This window comes from Choloepus didactylus, chromosome 25 (genome assembly GCF_015220235.1).
Source record: "Choloepus didactylus isolate mChoDid1 chromosome 25, mChoDid1.pri, whole genome shotgun sequence".
In the NCBI taxonomy this organism is placed as follows: domain Eukaryota; kingdom Metazoa; phylum Chordata; class Mammalia; order Pilosa; family Megalonychidae; genus Choloepus; species Choloepus didactylus.
The window spans coordinates 7333378-7353002 of NC_051331.1; the positions used below are offsets into that span (position 1 = coordinate 7333378).

The 19625-nt window shown below is 61.4% G+C and overlaps 3 protein-coding genes across 3 annotated transcripts; 2 read left to right on the top strand and 1 right to left on the bottom strand.

Annotated features, from left to right (window-relative positions):
- Window positions 1-1146: 1146 nt before the first annotated feature.
- TRIR (telomerase RNA component interacting RNase) lies at window positions 1147-4104 on the bottom strand. The gene is made up of 3 exons (XM_037818530.1): window positions 3713-4104; window positions 1857-1934; window positions 1147-1588 (listed from the first exon to the last, which is right to left on the bottom strand). Exons 1-3 carry the CDS (start codon window positions 4058-4060, stop codon window positions 1481-1483), a joined length of 534 nt encoding a protein of 177 aa, XP_037674458.1. The 5' UTR covers window positions 4061-4104; the 3' UTR covers window positions 1147-1480.
- Window positions 4105-5424: 1320 nt separating this feature from the next.
- Window positions 5425-11143, top strand: GET3 (guided entry of tail-anchored proteins factor 3, ATPase). The gene is made up of 7 exons (XM_037818529.1): window positions 5425-5612; window positions 6405-6552; window positions 9038-9186; window positions 9288-9438; window positions 10095-10202; window positions 10307-10504; window positions 10782-11143. Exons 1-7 carry the CDS (start codon window positions 5452-5454, stop codon window positions 10911-10913), a joined length of 1047 nt encoding a protein of 348 aa, XP_037674457.1. The 5' UTR covers window positions 5425-5451; the 3' UTR covers window positions 10914-11143.
- Window positions 11144-14658: 3515 nt separating this feature from the next.
- On the top strand, window positions 14659-18770 carry BEST2 (bestrophin 2). The gene is made up of 9 exons (XM_037818515.1): window positions 14659-14810; window positions 15024-15118; window positions 15875-16108; window positions 16191-16345; window positions 16731-16808; window positions 16944-17096; window positions 17197-17277; window positions 17439-17593; window positions 18038-18770. The coding sequence occupies exons 1-9, from the start codon at window positions 14659-14661 to the stop codon at window positions 18462-18464; spliced, it is 1530 nt and encodes a 509-aa protein (XP_037674443.1). The 3' UTR covers window positions 18465-18770.
- Window positions 18771-19625: the final 855 nt, after the last annotated feature.

Sequence of the window (19625 nt, forward strand, 5' to 3'; positions counted from 1 at the left end):
TCTGGGATGCTAGGAGGGTACTAATTCAGCCCTCTCCAAGGACCAGAGCCGTCCATCCTTCCTCCCTTGGCCTCCAAGGTCCCCCGTGCCCGGTGCTGTCCAGGCCAGTGAGGAACAGTCCTCTCTCGCTTGATGGTGGGAACCTGGCAAGGGGGTGGGCAAGTGTGCCAACTGCTCAGTGCTCCTGCTTGGTGGTGGCCCGTGGATGTTGCTCCAGGATTTGCGGATTTGAGATGGGGCCAAAGGGTAAGGGCCTCAGTGGACATGTTTAGACAACACTTGTGGACTTGGTGGAGATAAAGACCCAAGATGGGCAGGTGGGGCCAGGAGGAGGGCAGAGAAATGCAAGGAGCATCAGAGGGCAGTAAGTGAGTCAAAGTTCCTTCAAGATGCTCCATCCCTGGATGTGTCATAAGCACAGTGGGACAAACACACCCCTTTGCCCTTCTCTTAAGAATATATACCTCTGGGCAGAGCAGACTATGGTCTCCCTAGGAGGGGATCCAAGTGACTGGGAGGACTGAGGGCCCCTTCCCTGTCTGTATTTTCCAGTGTGGAGCAGCTTCTCTGGAATCCAGGACCCCAGCCCTACTTCCCCCCTCCCTTGTCAACACCCGAGCCTCCAGCCACCAAAACCTCCTGTGTCTGCCCCCCCCACCCCCACTGCCTCGGTGCTGGTCACACTGGCCCCTTTGAGGCTCCCCAAAAGGGCCGGGCCCTCTCCCACCTCAGTCCCTGCCCGGCTGTTCCTTCTACCTGAGCTGTGGCCACCCAAACGGTCGCTCATTCGCCGAGGCAAGGAGCGGGGTCTGTTCTGCTCCCTGCAGTGGCCCCAGGGCCTAGAACAGAGCTGGCACACAGGCAGGTGCTCAATAAGCGCCTGCTGAACAAACAAATTAACAGCTCAGGCTCAGCTGAAATGGGAGTGGAAAGAGAAAGTGAAGCTAAGGAGCCACAGTGAGGGTGCGGTCAGGGCGGGGAGGAAGAGGGGGGTCATGGGCCTTGCGGAGAGTCCAAGCCGGCAGGAGGGGGCCTGCCTCTCAGCGTCCGGCCCCCTCACTTGGCCGGACCGGGATTTGGTGGGTGCACTGGCCCCCGGGGGAAGGCTCAGGTTAGAGGGCAAAGAAGGCCAACTAAGCACACAGCTCCAGCACTAAATCAAGTTCTTTACTTCCCAGAAGTGATGACTAAGGGCAGGGAGGGGAGGGCGGAAGGAGAGGAAGACAGAGAGAGCCAGAGAGAGCAGGGCAGCGGGAAGAGGAAGGAAGGGGGGACAGTAAACCACTGTTCTATGAAGTCTCAGGAGGCAAGTGCTCAAGGTAAAAAAAAAAGAGTCCTGGAGAATCGTCCGCGGCTGCGGGAAGCATCTCGGTGTCCTTCTATGTGTAAGTCCTCGGGGGAAGGCCGCCGCCGCTGCCGCCACATTAAATAGTATGTACATCGCAGAGAGTCCAAGGCCGTGGGCAGGCGGGGAAAGGGGTCATTTCACCAGGGGCCGAGTCTTATCATCGTCGCCACACTGGTGGGCTTTGTACTTTTTCACTTCTGCCATGTACTTGGCCCACGCGTCACCTTTACTTGTTAATACCTGGGACAAGGGGGAGGAGGAGGAACAAAGCGGTGGGGAGTGGGCTGTCAGGGGGGCCAGGAACTGGGATCAGGTCTGTCCCGAGGCAGCTGACCCACCCTGAGAGCTGTCCTTCTAGAAGGCTCCGGATTTGAGGGAAAGACAGGCAGGATCGAGATATCTGGGACCTGGCGTACAGCCCTCCTACCCCACCCGCACCACTCCAGCAGGGACAGGGCTCAGGAGAGAAGACACGGCAGGGCACCCCCTGGCACCCAGGCCCGCTCACCTCGTCCTCCGTCTTCTGCTTCTTGGCTACTATTCCCGTCTTGAGGGCTAGTTTGTTCCCGCCTCTGCGCTTGCCCACCTGGGTGAAGGGACAGAAGACTGCAACGGTTACGGGAGCCGGGGCCCGCCCGTGGCGGTGCTGAGGCCCACTACACCTTCCTAGCCCGGCCCGGCGGCCCGTCCCGACGCCGCGCCCAGCTCCGCCAGCCGGCCGACCTGCGCAGCAATCAGAGAGGAGTACATGCAACTCTTAGCGCCTGCCCCCAGCCCGTGGTGCCCAGGCAGCCCTGGGCCCCCGGGCTGCCCTCCCCGGGAGCGAGAAGAGAACCCGCCTTGGTGGGGGGGACAGGCTCTGTCGTCACTCTCCACGCTGAGGCCTCGTCCTCCCCTTGCAGCTCCCTTTATTGAGCACTTACTATATGCCAAGTGCCAAGCCGGGTGTTTTGGATGTTAGCCTCTCGGTTCGACATTCACAGTTAGTCCAAGGTGAACGTTATAATCGTGCCCATCTTACAGACAAGAAAAGACTTGGAGAAGGAGAGGCCATCCCCGGGTCATGCTGGCAGCCAACAGTGGGGCTGGATTCACAATCAGGTGAGTCCAAAGCTACAGACAGCATCCTTAACCAAGCAAGACCTAACCTAACCGGGCTACTCTGGGGGGGTGCTCTCACAACAGCCCCTCGATATGAACAAATAAAAGAGACGATGGCAACTCCTGACACTCCCAGTCACGGAAGGGCACCCAGCCTCCATCCCCAGTTCTCACACCAACCCAGGTCCCGACCCTTCTGCCACCCTCAAAATACACAGACTCAGAAATACACAGCTGAATCGGGATCTTGACCCCATCCCCACCCCCGGGTCAACACACTTCTTTCTCCGTGCCACAGGGACTTGATCTCAATGCCAGAAACAAAGTGAGCCCAGAGATGACCAAAAAAGGTCCCATTTCTTTTATTTAGCTCAGGGATTTTGGATCTCGGCACTGCTGACATTTGGGGCCAGATGATTCTTGGCTGGGGCGGTCTGTTTTGTGCACTGGACGATATTTAGCAGCATCCCTGGACTCTGCTCACTAGATGCCAGTAGCACCCCTCCACACACACACTGAGATCTGACAACCAAAAATGTCCCAAGCCTTTGCCAAATGTGTCCCCAGGAGGAGGAGGAGAAGGAAGAGAGAGAAAATCATATCCTGTTGAGAACCACTAATTAACCCTTCCTATAAAACAGGCCAAGAGATAACCACTATTCCTGGATTGCCTCACCATATACCCTTACTATATTCAAAGAGGCTAGAACCCCATTTTTGCTAATAGAGAAAATGAGGCTAGGCCAGCTTAGCCGTTCCAGGACAGCAGGGTTCTTGCCTGTCACGATAACCACTGCATACCCAGCATCTCGCACAACGCCCGGCACAAAGTAAGGTGCTCAGTAAGTGGACACTGCACAAATGAGGCTCAGGAAAGTTAAGCAGTTTTCCTCAGGTCAAACAGGAAGCGGTCCGAGTCTCTAACTCCACAGAGCTCAGACTCCAGGACTTGAATTAGCCCTCCTTCCCCAAAGTCGGGGACCCAAAGTCCGGGAACCACTCAGAATCCTGGTATCCGGGTGCGATTCCCCCGCTCCCGGCTCCCGCGGGCCAGTCTCCGGGGATCCCCGCCCCCAGACCCTTCTCGACGGGAATCCAGGCTCCGCGTCCTCAGCGGGTGGCCGGGACGGCCCCAGCCCCCCTCTTCGGGGCAGAGTTGGGGGGAAGTGGTGTCAATGTGGATTCCGATCCTCCTTCTCGGGCCCCGATTCCCCCCTGCCAGGGAAGGCCCTGGCGCCCGCCCCCACCCCCGCGGCTCCTTACGAAGCTGAACGTGGGGCCCGGGCCGCCCTTCCTCTTCGGCTCCCCAGGGCCCGCGGCGGCCGGCTGATCGGGGCGCTGCGGGCCCGGGGGCGGCTCCTCCTGCCGCTGCCGCTGCTCCTCCTCCATCTTCCGCTTGAACAGCTCCAGGAAGCTGCCGTCGTTGGCGAACAAGTTCACGCCGCCCGACACCAGGCTCGAACCTGCGCCCGACACCTCTTCGTCGCCGCTCTCGGGTGACGTCCCGGGCCCCGACTCGGCCCATCGGCTCCCGCCGCCGCCGCCGCCACCGCCCGCGGGGCCCGGCGCCTCCCGGCCCGGAGGCTCCGCCCGTCTCCCTCGGGCAGCCATTTTGTCGCCAGGTGCCGCGCAAAGGACTCCGGGAAGGCCGCTCCGGCCCCGCGCCTCGCGCCCGACTCGCCTCGTCCCGGGCAAGGCATGCCGGGAAGAGAGGCCTGGCCTGCAGGCGGTGGCTGTGGGGGGCGGGGCCGAAGGGGCGGGGCCAACGAGGCCTAGGACCTGGGCGGGGCCGGCTTTTAAAATCCCGCTGGGTTCTGGTTGGGGTTACGCACACCCGGATGCCCCAGGAAAGCGACGATTGTCTGAGACTGGGGCCTGCAGCTGGCTCTCTGGACTGCGGGTCCCGTTAGGAACTGGGGACACGTTTGCTTTTCCCGGGCTAGAATCCCGGGAGAATGTCTAAGAGGGGAGGGACCCCTTCTGGGGCTGTGTGCTCAATTGACGCTTTGGATCTTGGGTCCCCAAGTAGGTATATCTAAGCTGGGTACCCCGATCAGAACCGGGGGTACCTCTGGGTTGAGTGCCTATATCAGGGATGGAGCTCCCATCTGGGAATGGGGACGCAGCCAGCTCCGTGGCGCTGGGGTCCTCGTCTGAAACTAGGGGTATGTTCGAGGCTGGAGTACCCAAATGAAGCTGGGGGTATTTCAAGACTGGAGTCCCTACCTACGGATGGGGAAGTATCTCTGAACTGGGCCCAGGACGCCGCTTGTATTCCTGCCCAGGGCAGAGGCTCAGACAAGCATCCCCTCGAACGGGGAGCAGAGGGCACAGGGGTTTTTCGGGGATACGGCTCAGGATGCACAAACACTATCCACAAATGGAGTCTCTCCCTCTAACCCAATCTCAACCCGGGCACCTGACTCCAGTCAACTAATTAATACGTCTATGATCGGTTTGCGGCAGGAGCCAGGCGGCTCGCAGCCAACCGGATGATAGACGGGGCGGACCTGAGGCGTTGCTGAGACCCAACTGGGAAAAGAGGTGGGGAAAGGATCGACACGAAGTTGAGCCCGGGCGGCCAGCCCAGGGCGGACCTCGGATCTAACTTCACCTACAGGGCAGGCAACCAGTGTTTGGCGGGTTGCTAAGGAGAGGTTGGCGCTACTGGAACAGTAGAGTGATTGGTGGCAGGCAGAAAAGATGTGGCCAATGAGAGGCGAGCTGAGAGACTTCGGGTCCAATCAGTGGAGGGGAGTAGCCTGAGACGTACCAAATATTATTTAGGCAGGGGGAGTCTTTGCAAGGATATAGACAGAGAAATCGGCAAGGGGAGCGCCACAAGCGGAAAATATAGGAAACAGGGCTTCTATTCGCTTCTAGAAACGTGCCGCAAGGAAATCAATTCAAGCTCCGAGCCTTGATGGGGATGGCAGAAGGAACGTGCCCCCTCCAGTTCTTTGCATGGTGCGCTCCGCCCAGTCACGTGAGCCGGTTCCAAGATGGCGGCAGGGGTGGCCGGGTGGGGGGTTGAGGCGGACGAGTTCGAGGATGCCCCTGATGTGGAGCCGCTGGAGCCCACGCTAAGCAACATCATCGAGCAGCGCAGCCTTAAATGGATCTTTGTCGGGGGCAAGGGTGGCGTGGGCAAGACCACCTGCAGGTGAGGAGACCGCGGCGGGGGCCGGGAGGACGGGTGGGACGTTCCACTGGAAAAGGGGAGGTCAGGGACGGGGGCTGGGCGGGAGTCTTCCGAATCATACTCTCTGAAAGTTACCTGGGGCGAAGGGAAGAGACTTTCCGGGCGATCTCTGAATTGAACCATCCCCGTGGGGGCGCAAGGGCCGAACCACAGTGAGCCCAGCTCACGGGGGTGGGAGGACACTTAGATGTCCCACTCAGCCGGACCGTACCAGAGTGAGCTCGGAGTAGGGGGAGGGAGAGGGGCACCGGGGGAAATTATTCTTGACCGTGAAACCTGTCTAGGGCCACCTGATCAGACTCTCCCAGTCTCACTGGGCCAAACCAAACTCAACTCACAGGAGAGAGAGGGGTCGCTGGGGCAAGTTACCTTGGACAAGTGGACTGAACCATCCTGAGCTTGGCAGGAGCCGCGAGGGACCCCTTAACTTCGAGATGAGGGAGGGGCACAGGGTCAAATTATGCTGGCTGGTTGGCTGGACCATGCCCCTCTGTACCCACCAAAAAAAGAAGCAAGCACCAAGCCAGACTGACTCAGTCGGCTGAGCCTTACCACCACAGCCCAATCTGATGGGCCAATAAGTGAAGTTCCAGAGGGTCGCTCCCTGCAGGAATCAAGGCTCCAGGCGTGATCCTGCACATGGACCCTGCCAATCTGGGTCCCCCGCTGTTAGGGTCTCACATCTCCCCTGCAGATCTGGGACAGGGGAGCCCAACCCCTCTCTCCCCACCTTTCGGCCTTTCCCTTATCCAGCTGCAGCCTGGCGGTCCAGCTCTCCAAGGGGCGGGAGAGCGTTCTGATCATCTCCACAGACCCAGCCCACAACATCTCAGACGCTTTTGACCAGAAGTTCTCCAAGGTGCCTACCAAGGTCAAAGGTTATGACAACCTCTTCGCCATGGTGAGTGGAGCAGGGCTCAACCCCCCACGTCTGACAAAGGCCCCCACCATTAGCCACCCTGCCCTGCCCATTCTACACTGTATGTCTCTCCTGATTCCACCTCTTTCTCAACATACCCACGGGCAACAAGTAGAGAATGTTTGAGGAGCTGAATGGCCAGAGCTCAGTGAGCAAGGGGGTGGAAAGGAGAAGGGACCGGATGGCGTAGGCTCTTGCAGGCCACAGTGAGCAGTTAGGCTTTGATTCCAAGTTTAATGGGAAACCATCAGTTTTAAGCCAGGCACTGTCATGGCCAATTCTATGTCTTGAAACACTCCCTCTGGCTGCCACAAGGAGTGGATCGTCACAGAGAGGGTGGAAGTAGGGAGACAAGCGAGGAGGCTGTGGCAGTAACCAGGCACAGATGACAGCAGCCAAGATGAGGGTGGGGGCACAACGCTGGGGGAGAAGTGGTCAGATTTGGAATGTGTTTTGGGAGTAAAGCATTGAAGCTTCTTGGTTGTGATGGAGAAAAAGGGATGGATTAAGTACGACTCTTAGCTGTCTCCCTGTGAGCAGATGGAATGCGGAAAACTAGGGGAGGAGCAGGTGTAGGGGGGCGGAATCAAGAGTTCTGTTTTGGCCATGGTGAATCCAAGGTGCCCGTTGTGTGTTTGATTTGGGGGTCATTGTCCCAAGGGTGGTATTTAAAGCCAGGTGAATGGATGGGAGTGTGAGAGAACAGAAAGGCCCAGAAACAAGCCTGGGGACACATCAGCATTCCTCCAGAAGAGGAGTAGGAGGAGCCACCAGTGAGGCCGGAGGAAAGCCTGGGAGTGTGGCGTCCTGAGCACCCAGGAGAGACAGGGTTTCCGGCAGGAAGAAGTCGTCATTCTGGAAGGTGCATCTGTTTTGGAAAGAGTGGAGGCAAAAGCACGGCTGGGGTGGGTGAGGTGAGGAGGAGGAGTTAGTAGCTCTGAACCGCTTTTCTGAGAAGCATTGCCAGAGAAATCAGGCCATCGTTGCAGGAGGGTGTGGGGGAAGGAGGGCTTTTTTAGAAAGGAGATCTAGAGCACGTTTCCGGCAGCAAACACTCCAACAGGGAGGAACAAATGATGTCGCAGGAGGCCAAGACTATGCTAGCAGAGGAGAGTCCCCAGGCTGGCATGAGCTCCATCCGGCACATGGGCCCCGGACTTGGGCTCTGCCAGGGTCGGGGATCCAGAGGGAACGCAGGAACTGGGGCATTTCCCGGGAGCAGATGAGGGGGGTTGCCGCCACTGGCTTCTCTTTTCTCACGATGCCTGAGGTGAGTGAGGGCCTCAGCAGAGGGTGAGAGGGGCGGATGGGACAGAAGAAGTCTGAGGCAGGAGAAGATGTGACATCAACACTTTGGAGGGGGAAAGGGGGACCCAGGACTGTCGTCTGGCTCGTCGAGTGCCCGTCGGCAATTTTGACCAGGAAGGGGGAGCAAGGTGGGAGTTCCTTATCCAGTTGGCGCACGTCCCTGCGTTCCACAACCAGAGAGTTAGGAGTAACTAGGCTGGGGATTTTCCCAACTACAAGGGAAGAGTGCGTATTTGCCAAGACATCCTGTGGCACCTGAGCCACAAAAGTGTGCCGGCCAAGAGGGACACAGGGGTGACGGGACAAAGTGGCCCAAAGAGGGAGAATCAGCGAGGCAGGGGGCAAGGAGGTGACGGTCAGAACTTGGGTGGGAGGGTAGAGGTGGCCTAACGACCAGGAATAACCCACCAAGGGTGTGCCTGCGGGGTGACGGGTGGGCAAGTCCCCTGGAGGGAGGGACTTTTGAGGCCAGCGCATGGGGGGGCTCCCACAAGGGATCCATGAAATTGCCAAGAAGGGGCGATAGGGGCAGAGGATGGAGAGGGACTGGCCGGGGCCCCCGGGGGTGCTCACCTCTCCGTGGAGTCCACATGTGTGCTGAGGGCTGCCTGTGAGCCAGACGCTGTTCCAAGTGCTGGGGACACTGCAGTGACCAAGACAGAAAAGCCCCTGCCCTCGTGGGGCTGGCATTCCAGCCGGGGAGACAGACAATAAACACCCTGAGTAAATCCCATAGAGATGTGAAGAAAGGCTAAGATTAAGGAGAAATAAGTCAGGGAAGGGGCCGAGGGGCTTTGGGGAGCTGGGCTGTAGATAAAAGGTGGGCAGGGGAGGGCCCATTAGCGGAGGAATCTGGTGAAATCGAGGCGCTGGTCAAGAAGCATCTTGGGGAGGTGAGTTGCAGACGAGGGATAGGCCAGTGACAAGGCCCTGCGGTGGGCTTTGGCTTCCCTCTGGGGACACGGGTCACCGAGTGTCATTTCCCAGCAGTCTACCCCATGGCATGACTCCCTGTGAGGCCGTCCGAGACCACGAGTCCCCAAGGGAAAACAGGGCCCGCGTTGGGGGGTCTCGCCAGCCATGAAAACTCCCCAGGGCCTGTGGGTACAGGGGTCCCCAGCAGAGCAGCGGCCTGAGTCCCGCCCCCCTCGGCCCCCAGGAGATCGACCCCAGCCTGGGCGTGGCGGAGCTGCCCGACGAGTTCTTCGAGGAGGACAACGTGCTGAGCATGGGCAAGAAAATGATGCAGGAGGCCATGAGCGCCTTCCCGGGCATCGACGAGGCCATGAGCTACGCCGAGGTCATGAGGTCGAGCCAGGCCGGCCGGCGGGGGGCAGCGGCCTGGAGGGGGCAGGGAGGGGCTGCGGGAGTCGGGGGGCATGGCGGGCCTGACCCCTGCTTCCCCGCAGGCTGGTGAAGGGCATGAACTTCTCGGTGGTGGTGTTTGACACGGCGCCCACGGGCCACACGCTGAGACTGCTCAACTTTCCCACCATCGTCGAGCGGGGCCTGGGTCGCCTCATGCAGATCAAGAACCAGATCAGCCCCTTCATCTCACAGGCAGGCACAGCCCCTTCCCCACAATCCCCATCTTGGTCTGCGCCTTCCGCCGGGAGACCCCCCCCCCACTCCCAGCCCCCACCCACAGGACAGAGCCTGAGTGAGGACACATCTCCCAGAGCCAGGCCGCCTGGGTTCAAATCCTCTATACTCATGAGCTGTGTGACCCCAGGCAAGTCACTCGACCTCTCTGGGCCTCACCTTCCTTGTCTGTCAGATGGAGATCCCGAGCACGCCGCCCTGGGTTATTATCATGACAGCCCTGCTACACTGTGGTCTTTTGACCCTTTACTGTATCTTCTGACCTTTTACACCTCCCTATCATGTATAATTCTCTATGGGGACTTGCACATCGGGTAGGAACATTTTGTTGGACCCTTTTCTACATGCCAGGCGCTGCTCTGAGCACGTGTCCGCTCATTGAGCACAACAGTTCTAGGAGATAAGAGCTACAGATGGGGAAACTGAGGCTCCAGGAGGTCAAACCCCTTGGCCACGGCCCCCCACAAACAGCATCGGGTCTGCCCAGGGGCACGTGCCTTGGCCTATTGGAAGGGGTCCAGGGCACCCCCAGAGTGGTCTGCGATCCCCTGCCCCGGCTGCGTGCTGAGCCCCCCAGCTAAGCCGCAAGCCCTCCCACACCCTCCCCCCCACAGATGTGCAACATGCTGGGCCTCGGGGACATGAACGCCGACCAGCTGGCCTCCAAGCTGGAGGAGACCCTGCCCGTCATCCGCTCCGTCAGCGAGCAGTTCAAGGACCCTGTGAGTCGGCACTCCGGGCGGACGGGCGGGCAGTGGGCAGCACGGGGCCAGGGGCTGGAACCCACCCCTCCCCATCCTCCGTCCCCCTTCCCCGGCACACCCAGGAGCAGACGACCTTCATCTGCGTGTGCATCGCCGAGTTCCTGTCCCTGTACGAGACAGAGAGGCTGATCCAGGAGCTAGCCAAGTGCAAGATTGACACGCACAACATCATCGTCAACCAGCTCGTCTTCCCCGACACTGAGAAGCCCTGCAAGATGTGTGAGGCCCGCCACAAGATCCAGGCCAAGTACCTGGACCAGGTGCGTCCGGCTGCCCGCCGCCCGGCACCGTCCTCGGCCCTCAGACCTGTGACCCTGGGCCCCCCCCACCCTTTACTGTGTTCTCTGACCTTTTGCCTCAACCTTGAGCCCTTGGCCCCAACTTTGGCCCCTTGCCCCAGTTTCTGGCGCTGAAGGACGATGGCTAGCCAGGGCTGGGCATCTCTGACCCTGGAGAGGGGGGCGGGAGGTCCAGCCCAGTGACCTCTGACCTTTCCGGCTCCACCCCCACCCTCTGGGCCCTCCCCGCTGGTCACAGATGGAGGACCTTTATGAAGACTTCCACATCGTGAAGCTGCCGCTGCTGCCGCACGAGGTGCGGGGGGCAGACAAGGTGAACACCTTCTCTGCCCTCCTCCTGGAGCCCTACAAGCCCCCCAGCGCCCAGTAGCACGGCCTGCTGCAGCTGCTCCTCTTTCACACCCACCCGCCATTTCTCCCCCCTCCCCCTGGCCCAGGGCAGAGTTTGCACAAAGTTCCCCTCAGTGGCTCCCCTCAGGTGCAGGGGGAGCCACTGAGGGGGTGGGAGGTGAGGAGGGGCTCTCTTCCCCCTGGTGGGGCTGGTGGGCTGCAGCTGCCCCCCCCTCACCTCCCGATCCTCAATAAAATGATCTTTAAAAAGCGTGGATGTTAATGGGGGGGGGGGGGCGGGTGGTCAGCCCTGCTGTGTACAGTTGCACAGGTTGGGCACTGCACAAAAAGCCCAAGCACAACGGAGATCTAATAGAAATGCATGTTTAGTGTAGCAGTTTTGGAAGGGACATGGCTTGGGTAAGGGGTTAAGAACCTTTTCCTAGCTCTGTATGGGTAGGGGCGTCCCTGCTGGGGCTGTGAGGCCCGGGGTGGAGGAGAAGGACATCCGGAGTCTCAGAGCGTGGGAACCAGGAGGCCCCTTGGCTGGCCCCAGGCTGCCGGGGAGTGGATTAGGCCGGCAGCGGGCCCAGCGCTGCCTGCTGTTTGGTTTGGGAATTAGTGGGCGCCCTGGGCAGAGGCAGGGCCTGCCAGACTGGGGATTAACTGTCTCCAGCTTGTCCCCCAATTCCTGCCCCACGGGGTGCCATCAGCCTCTCCCAGCACTGGGCTACAACAAAGGGATGATGGGGGAATGGGCAGCATGGCAGAGGACTCGGGGCTCCCATCCTGCCCCCACAGCTGTTTCACTGAGCAGCCTGCAGCGTGGGCTCCCTGCTCTCTTGAGCTGTAGTCCCCTCATTTCCAAACTGGGAATGTGAGATGAGCCATTCACAGAGCTGTGACCCCAATTTGCGGGGCAGCCTCCCACCAGTGGGCTCCCTTGACTTCAGCCCCTGGCCAAGGCTACCCACTATCCCATTATCTCATTATCAGAGGCCACGTACAGGGGCAAACAACCCTGGGCAGTTGGAAGTTCCAGAGGTGTTTGGGGCGAAGGGAGATGAAAGGGGTGCCTGAGGATTTACGTGAGTCAGGAGCTGGTGGCGAGAAATTGTGCACACCCAGAGTCTGGGTGCAAGCAAGGGGAACCCAGCCGCGAAGCCAGACGTGTCCCCCCAGCCAACTCCCCTGGGTGTAGGCACGTTGCATATAAACAAACTTGGTGCACACCAGTGGCAAAGACCCCAGACTGGGGACCAAACTTTCTGGGTTCAGCTCCCAGCTGTACCCCGATGGAGCAGTGAGTCTTCTGAGCCTCAGTTTCCCTACCCGGATAACAGCTCTAACAAGAGCACCAACTTCCTGCAGCCGTCGGGAAGGATGCTTTACAACAGCACCAGGCACGTGTCCAACAAGGACTTTTTTGTTCTTTTTCGCTGTCAGAATTATTCAGCCTGTGCGCTCGTCCAGGCAAGCTGCCTGCGCCCGGCGGAGGTCCTGCAGAGGAGTGGGAGCTGGCTCAGGGAGGGTGGGGACACGGAGGGTCAGGTCGGGTCCCCAAGGCAGCCCATCAGCCCGCAGCCTGCCCCTACCCAGGCTCCCAAAGCTGCTGGCGCGCCGCCCACGCCATCCCCGCGCCCCCCGTTTATGGGCTGTCCGGCAGCTGGACAGCGAAGGCGCGGGTCTGAGACGGCCGGACGGCCGGCTGGGGCCGGATCCTAATTAACCCAGGCGGGGCGGACATCTGCCAGGCCCCGGGAACACCGCGTCCTGGGCCCGCCCGGCCTCAGGGCGTCGCCGCGCGGAATCAGCCGCGCACCTTGCCAGCGCGCGCGCAGCGCAGGGTGGACGCGAGGGACCCAGGGGTCGCCCCTCCCGGGCCGGGCCTGGCACCCTGAGCCCCTGCCCCCCCCCACACACACACACATACACCGTCTGCGTGTAGCCTAGGTTGGAATGGGAGAAAGCGTTGGTTCCAGTCTGGGCGAGCTGGCTTTGCCGGTGTGTATAGTGGGACAACATCTGTCCGGGATCCATGCCAAATCTGGGAACAAGGTTTTGTGTCCCCAAGCTTGTGTGTTCACAGCAGTGCTGGGCTTCTGAGACCTGCATGTGTGTCCGGTTGGGTGGCCGCAGTGAGGGGCCGTCTTGTGTATGCGCAAATGCAACTGATTTTCACAAGGGGTTATGGGTGTGACCCCACCTGGGTGTGACCCTATAGCTGTGTGGAAATGTGTGGGCTGGTGGTGCAGAGCTGCCTTTGTGTGAGGGTGTCTTTGTGATATTGGTGGATCTAAGGGACCACCAGGGCCTGCTCTGACCCCAGGACTGGGTGCTGCTGGGTTTAGGGGAGCTGTTACTGCATCTGGGATGTGCCACGAGGGCATCTCCTTGCAGTGCTGATCCGGAATAAACATGTGTGTTACCTCCCTCTGGGCGACTGTGAGTGGTGAGTGGAGGACAGGTGTTCTGACGTCTGTGTAATGACTTTGACCGGTTAGGTGACCTTGTGTGTGTCTCTGCGACCCGTGTGATCATGGGGGAATGAGGGGTCCCCTCTGTGTCCCTGCCCTGTTTGGAGCTCTGGTTGTGGTGTGTTAGGGAACCTCTGCCTCACATCTGGACGTGCGCATGTTAGGGAAGAGGGTTAGAGCTGGTGTCCCTGTGTTTTGTGGACCCTAGACGACTTTACAGCAGTGTGCACGGCCTCCGGGTCACCGATGGTTGTGTTGCAGGAAGCCGAGTTTGTCTGTGAGTCTGTGATGCGCGTGCAAATTTGGGAGCGTGTGATTGGAGGTGGGGGTGCAGGGACCTGGACTTGCTGAGCAGTGTGTGTATGTGACACTGGGACCTGGAAGGGAACAGCTTTTGCATCCTCCCCAGCCCCAGGTCCAAGACCCCTGGGACCTGCCAAGGACTGGGAGACGGACCAGATGGGGCAAGGGAAGGAGAGGGCAGATTTCTTTCCTGGCCCAGGTAACAAATTGCCGGACTTCTCCAAACAAAGTTCTCAGGCTGCGCCAAGGGAGGCGGGCCAGGGAGGGGCAGCCCCCACCCAATCCCCAACCCCCTCCCACCCAGTGCCAGAGCCACCTGCCCATCCTGTCCCTGTCCCCGAGTCACAGCGTCCACCCTCAGCGCAGGTGAGAAGGGCCAGGCCTGGTTGGGGGGATTGGTGGGGAGGAAAGACCCTGGGGACAGATGAGCCTGAGGGCAGGAAGCCATTGGGTGACCTCCGTGCAGGAAGTGAAGGTTTTGGGAGGCAGGGGAAGAGACAGAGGGTCAAGGTGGACCAGAAGGCAAGGGGGAGGGAGCAGAGCCAAGGCGGCTGGTTAAGTGGGATGTGGAGAAGGCTGGGGCAGGGGGTGCAAGAGAGGGGGCCCGTCAGACAGGGGGCTGGGGGAGCAGGCCAGAGGTGGGGGGAAAGAAAGGGGAATTGGGAAAGGGGGGTGGGGGGAGTTGGGGCACTGGAGAGACTAGAAATGGAAGAACTGGGGGCTGGGGAGTTGGGGGGGGGGTGCTGTAGATTGTCGATGGACCCCAGGGAAGCCAGGGGCCTGAGGACCGAGGCTGCGGGGAGGTGGCCGGCGCCAGGAGGGCTGGAGGAGGGGGACCCGGGTTGGGGGTGGGTGGGAGGGAACCCGGACAGGGGAGGAGACACCCCTTACCCACCATGCCCAGCCCGGCCACCTCCCAGCTCCCAGCAGCTCCCGGTTCCTTGACCCCCGGCCCGGGTGCCGTGGAGCCCGCGTCTCCCGCGGCGCGCCCGGCCCGGCGCAGCCATGACCGTCACCTACACGGCCCGCGTGGCGAACGCGCGCTTCGGCGGCTTCTCGCAGCTGCTGCTGCTGTGGCGGGGCAGCATCTACAAACTGCTGTGGCGGGAGCTGCTCTGCTTCCTGGCGCTCTACCTGGTGCTGAGTGCCGCCTACCGGTGAGGGGCCCCCGGGGTGGGCGCGCGGCCGGGGGTGGGCAGCCCCCGCGCGTCCCCGGGCAGCGGTGAGGTTGGGGGAGGACGAAGTGGGGAGGGGGAGGAGCTGCGAGAAGCGGCTGGGAGGGGTCCCCCGGGTGGGAAGAGAGATCTGCAGCTGGGGTGGGGGTCCCCCAAGACCCCCCAGTCCTTGACCCCGCGCCCCCCGCCTCCCAGCTTCGTGCTCAGTGAAGGGCAGAAGCGCCACTTCGAGAAGCTCGTCATTTACTGCGACCAGTACGCCAGCCTCATCCCCATCTCCTTCGTGCTCGGTGCGGGCGGCGATCCCCCACTCCCATGACCTCCCCGAGGCCCCAGTCCCGCCCCTGTGAGATTCCCAGCCCCCTCTACCACCCTCCACCCCAGGGACGCCCAGGAGGGAGTCACCTCCCAGACCAGGAGTGTTAACTCCCACTCAAACCCAGCCCCCCCCAGCCCCTCATTCCTAGATCCCTTGGGCCAGGTGTAGCCCTGCACCCCAAGATCCTGGATATCTCCTGGTTACATGCGCCCCTGAGCCATCCCAGGTCACCTCAGGGACTCCCATCTGCACCCCAACACACACGTCCTAGGCCGCCCTCCGGTGTCCCTATGACTCCACCCCCAAGTGGGCATTTCTTTCACCTGCCCTGGCCCCCATGTGACCCCAACATCCCTCCCACTATCCTGGGCCCCCAGGGCTCCCCGACATAGACCCTGTGCCCAATCCCTTCACGCACTCCCGCTCAGGACGCACCATGCGGCTGGTGTGACAAACCTGCCAAGGTGGGTCTGCTGGACACTTCCACAAACAACGACACCTGCCCAGTGGCACCCACCCACCTGCCCCCTAGCATGGGTCTCCCATCTCCACCTCCATACCGAGACCCCCAGCACTCCAGACCAGGTGATCCTCGAGGAGCCAGGGTGACCCAGCCTTGCCCGGGTCTCCCTGACAACTTCTCAGGCCCCGGGTCCCCAAATTCCCAGCCCCAGGTGGGGCCACCCGTGGCCAGGGTGGACAGACTGCCCTGCTGTCCCCGACGCAGGCTTCTACGTGACGCTGGTGGTGAACCGCTGGTGGAACCAGTACCTGTCCATGCCGCTGCCGGACGCGCTCATGTGCGTGGTGGTGGGCACGGTGCACGGGCGCGACGAGCGCGGCCGCCTCTACCGGCGCACGCTGATGCGCTACGCGGGGCTCTCGGCGGTGCTCATCCTGCGCTCCGTCAGCACCGCGGTCTTCAAGCGCTTCCCCACCATGGACCATATAGTGGAGGCGGGTGAGGCCCAAGGTCCCGCAGGCAGGCCCGGGGGTGGGCGGGGCGAGGGGCGGGGCGAGCGACCATGACTCCGCCCCTCCAGGATTTATGACCCGCGAGGAGCGCAAGAAGTTCGAGAACCTGAACTCGTCCTACAACAAGTTCTGGGTGCCCTGCGTCTGGTTCTGCAACCTGGCGGCGCAAGCCCGGCACGAGGGCCGCATCCGCGACAACAGTGCCTTCAAGCTGCTTCTCGAGGTGGGCCCGCCAGGGTGAAGTCATTCAAAGGGACCCATCAGGGAAAATGTGCGCCCTGGAGCGGGGGTGCACATCGGCGCCCCTGCTGCGCGCCCCCAACGAGGCAGATTCCAAGCACTCCAAGCCGGCGCCCCCCAGTTTCTCACTTATCCTCATGGAGCAGAATCCAAACATCCTCCAGGGCAGCACCCCTACACCCCGGGAACGGTGGCCCTCTCCCCAGGTGCGCCCTCACCACCAAAAACTCTCCCTGGAACTCACAAACGCACACTCCCACCTCCCACCAGGTGTCCATCTGTCTCCATCCCAGGTTCCCACACTTCTTCACCGATATGTGAGCTCAAAGGGCAGCCCCCTCCTGACCTATGTCCGCCCCCCATCCCAGGAGCTGAACATGTTCCGGGCCAAGTGCGGCATGCTCTTTCACTACGACTGGATCAGCGTACCTCTCGTCTACACCCAGGTAACGGCGCTGTGCCTCCGTTTATACCCGGTGGCAGAGGCCCTGATGCACAAGTGGCAGGGAGAGAAGGGGACACGACCCCGCTCCTCCCCATCGCAATGATTCCTGGTCATTGGTCCTTGGGCCCGCCCCCAGGTGGTGACCATCGCAGTGTACAGCTACTTCCTGGCTTGCCTCATCGGTCGCCAGTTCCTGGACCCGGCGCAGGGCTACAAAGACCACGACCTGGACCTGTGCGTGCCCATCTTCACGCTGCTCCAGTTCTTCTTCTATGTGGGCTGGCTCAAGGTGGGTGGGGCGTGGGGCGGGGACTTCCGGGTGGGCGGGGCGGAAGCCTCCAGGCTCCGCCCACTCCGCCCACTCCCTCCCCTCTCCGCCCCCAACTCAGGTAGCCGAGCAGCTCATCAACCCCTTCGGAGAGGACGACGACGACTTTGAGACCAACTTCCTGATCGACCGCAACTTCCAGGTGAGACTCGCGCCGTCGCGACCATCCCCGGGCTCCCCAGGGACCCCACACCCCCCTCCAAGACTTGGGCCAGGCCCCGTCCCCTGAACCACCCTTCTGCCTTCGGACACCACGGGGACCCTCGTCGTGAGGGGTCCAGCCCCGCGTCTCCGCCCCCGCAGGTGTCGATGCTGGCGGTGGACGAGATGTACGACGACCTGGCCGTGTTGGAGAAGGACGTGTACTGGGACGCGGCCAATGCTCGCGCCCCCTACACGGCGGCCACCGCCTTCTTGCTGCAGCAGCCCTCCTTCCAGGGCTCCACCTTTGACATCACGTGAGCCAGCGGGGTGGGGGGCGAGGTGGCTTGGGGCCGGGACTCATTATCCTCGCAGGGTGCATCTGACCCACGGGGCGGTGGGGGACTTGGGCAGAGCTAAGGGTTAAATTCTCTGGGGGTTGAGCTTGGGAGCCAGGGGGCGGGGTCCCAGCCCTTCTTGGGGGGGGGGCGGAGCTAAGGACTCAGGTCTGCGAGGATTGGACGGGCCGAGGGGGTGGACGAGGAGTTAGGGCGGAGCCACGCCTGAGGCTTTGGGGCCTGAGTTCGAGGCTGCAGCCAGGCTCTGGCTTGAGGGTTCAAGGTGTTTGGGGAGAAGTGAGACCAAGGGGTGGGTGGAGCCAGGGGCAGCAACGGGCCTCTCTTCCCGCTCTGTCAATCATTGAGAGGGGCGGGACCGTGGCGCTGACCCCCGGCGGGTGGGGGTGGGGGTCCCTCCCGCAGGCTGGCCAAAGAGGACATGCAGTTCCGGCGGCTGGACGGCGCGGACGCGCCTCTGGGCGAGGTGCCCGGCGACTTCCTGCAGCGCCTCCTGCCGGCGGGCGCGGGTACTGCCGGGGGCCTGCTGGGCCGGCGCCTGTCGCTGCTGCGTCGCAAGAACAGCTGCGTGTCCGAGGCGTCCACCACCGCCTGCTGCGCGTGCGCCGCCGCCCCCGACGGCGCGGCCCCGGAGTGCCGCTGCGGGGACTTCCTCCTGGACCCTCGCTGGCGGGAGTCCGAGCCCGAGTCCCTCGCGGGCCTGGAGCCACCCGCGCCCGCGCTGGCACCAGCCCCCGAGCCCTGCTCGGTGGGGTCCGTGCCCGGGTCCCGGGGGCCGGCGCCGTCCTGGCTGCCCAGCCCCATTGGGGAGGAAGAGGAGTCTCTAGCTTGACCCCCTCGGGTTCCAGAACCCTCAGGGCGGGGACCCGGCCCCCGTACAGCACGCAGGCCTGCGTAAGCCGGGTGCGGACGCGCCTTCCAGCTCTTCAGCCGGCTACCTGCTCCCTGCGCCCTCGCCATCAGTCCTTTGGCCCGGGATCCTGGAGCCGCCCGTGGGCCAGGCCCTGTGCCAGCTCGACTTCTTACTTCCTGGTGCCTGAAAGACCGCCATCCTGCCTTTACTCTTCCGTGGAAATGGAGATTTGAATGCCTACCTCATTGGATTGTCATGAGAATGAAATAAAAGTACCGCTAGCCTTTGGGACATAATAGATGCTTGACAAAATGTTCATAGTTTGTACTCAAACATTGTTGGGATGACTTCTGACAGGCATTGTGCTAAGCAAGATTTGGAAATTTGATGACACCCCCAACACACACACACACACACACACACACACACACACACACACACTTCTTCCCAAATTCTGTGGAAATGCTCCTGTCCATGCCCGTGGGTTGTGCCAGGCACTGTCCCAAGACCAGAAGTTCCTCCTGCCACCCTTCCGTGTGGCTCCACAGCGACTGTCCCCAAACTCCCTGCCTTCTCAAATACCCCCTTCAATTCTCTGGGTCTCGTTTAAGCATATGCTGATGACTCTGGAATTTCCAAGTTCAGCTGGGATCCTTTCCCTGATTCTAGACCCAGAGACTTAATTGCTTTCTTGGGTTCTCCATAGGGGTGATCTCACTGGCGCCCTGAACATCCCCATGCACCAAACCAATTCCCCATGGTCTCTCCAACCTTCCCCGCCCTCTGCCAGTTTTGTCCTTCCAGATGAGGAGGCTGAAACCATGACACCACCCTTGCCTCCTTTCTCTTACCTCCTCCACACTGATATCAGCTCTGCCTTCAACTGCACCCAGAATCCAAGTACTTCTCACTCCTCTGGGGTCCCCTGGTCAGAACTCTCACCATCACCAGCCTGGATCAACAGCCTCCACTCTGATCTCCTGGTTCCAGCCCTCCCCACTTCAGTCTGTTCCCCCCACAGTGGCTAGAGGGCGCCCGTGAGCATTTGAGTCTGCCCATGTCTCTCCTTTGCTCAGGACCCTCTATGGCTCCCACCTCTTTTTGCAAGGCCGGAAGGATCTGTCCACTCACCTCCCTGCC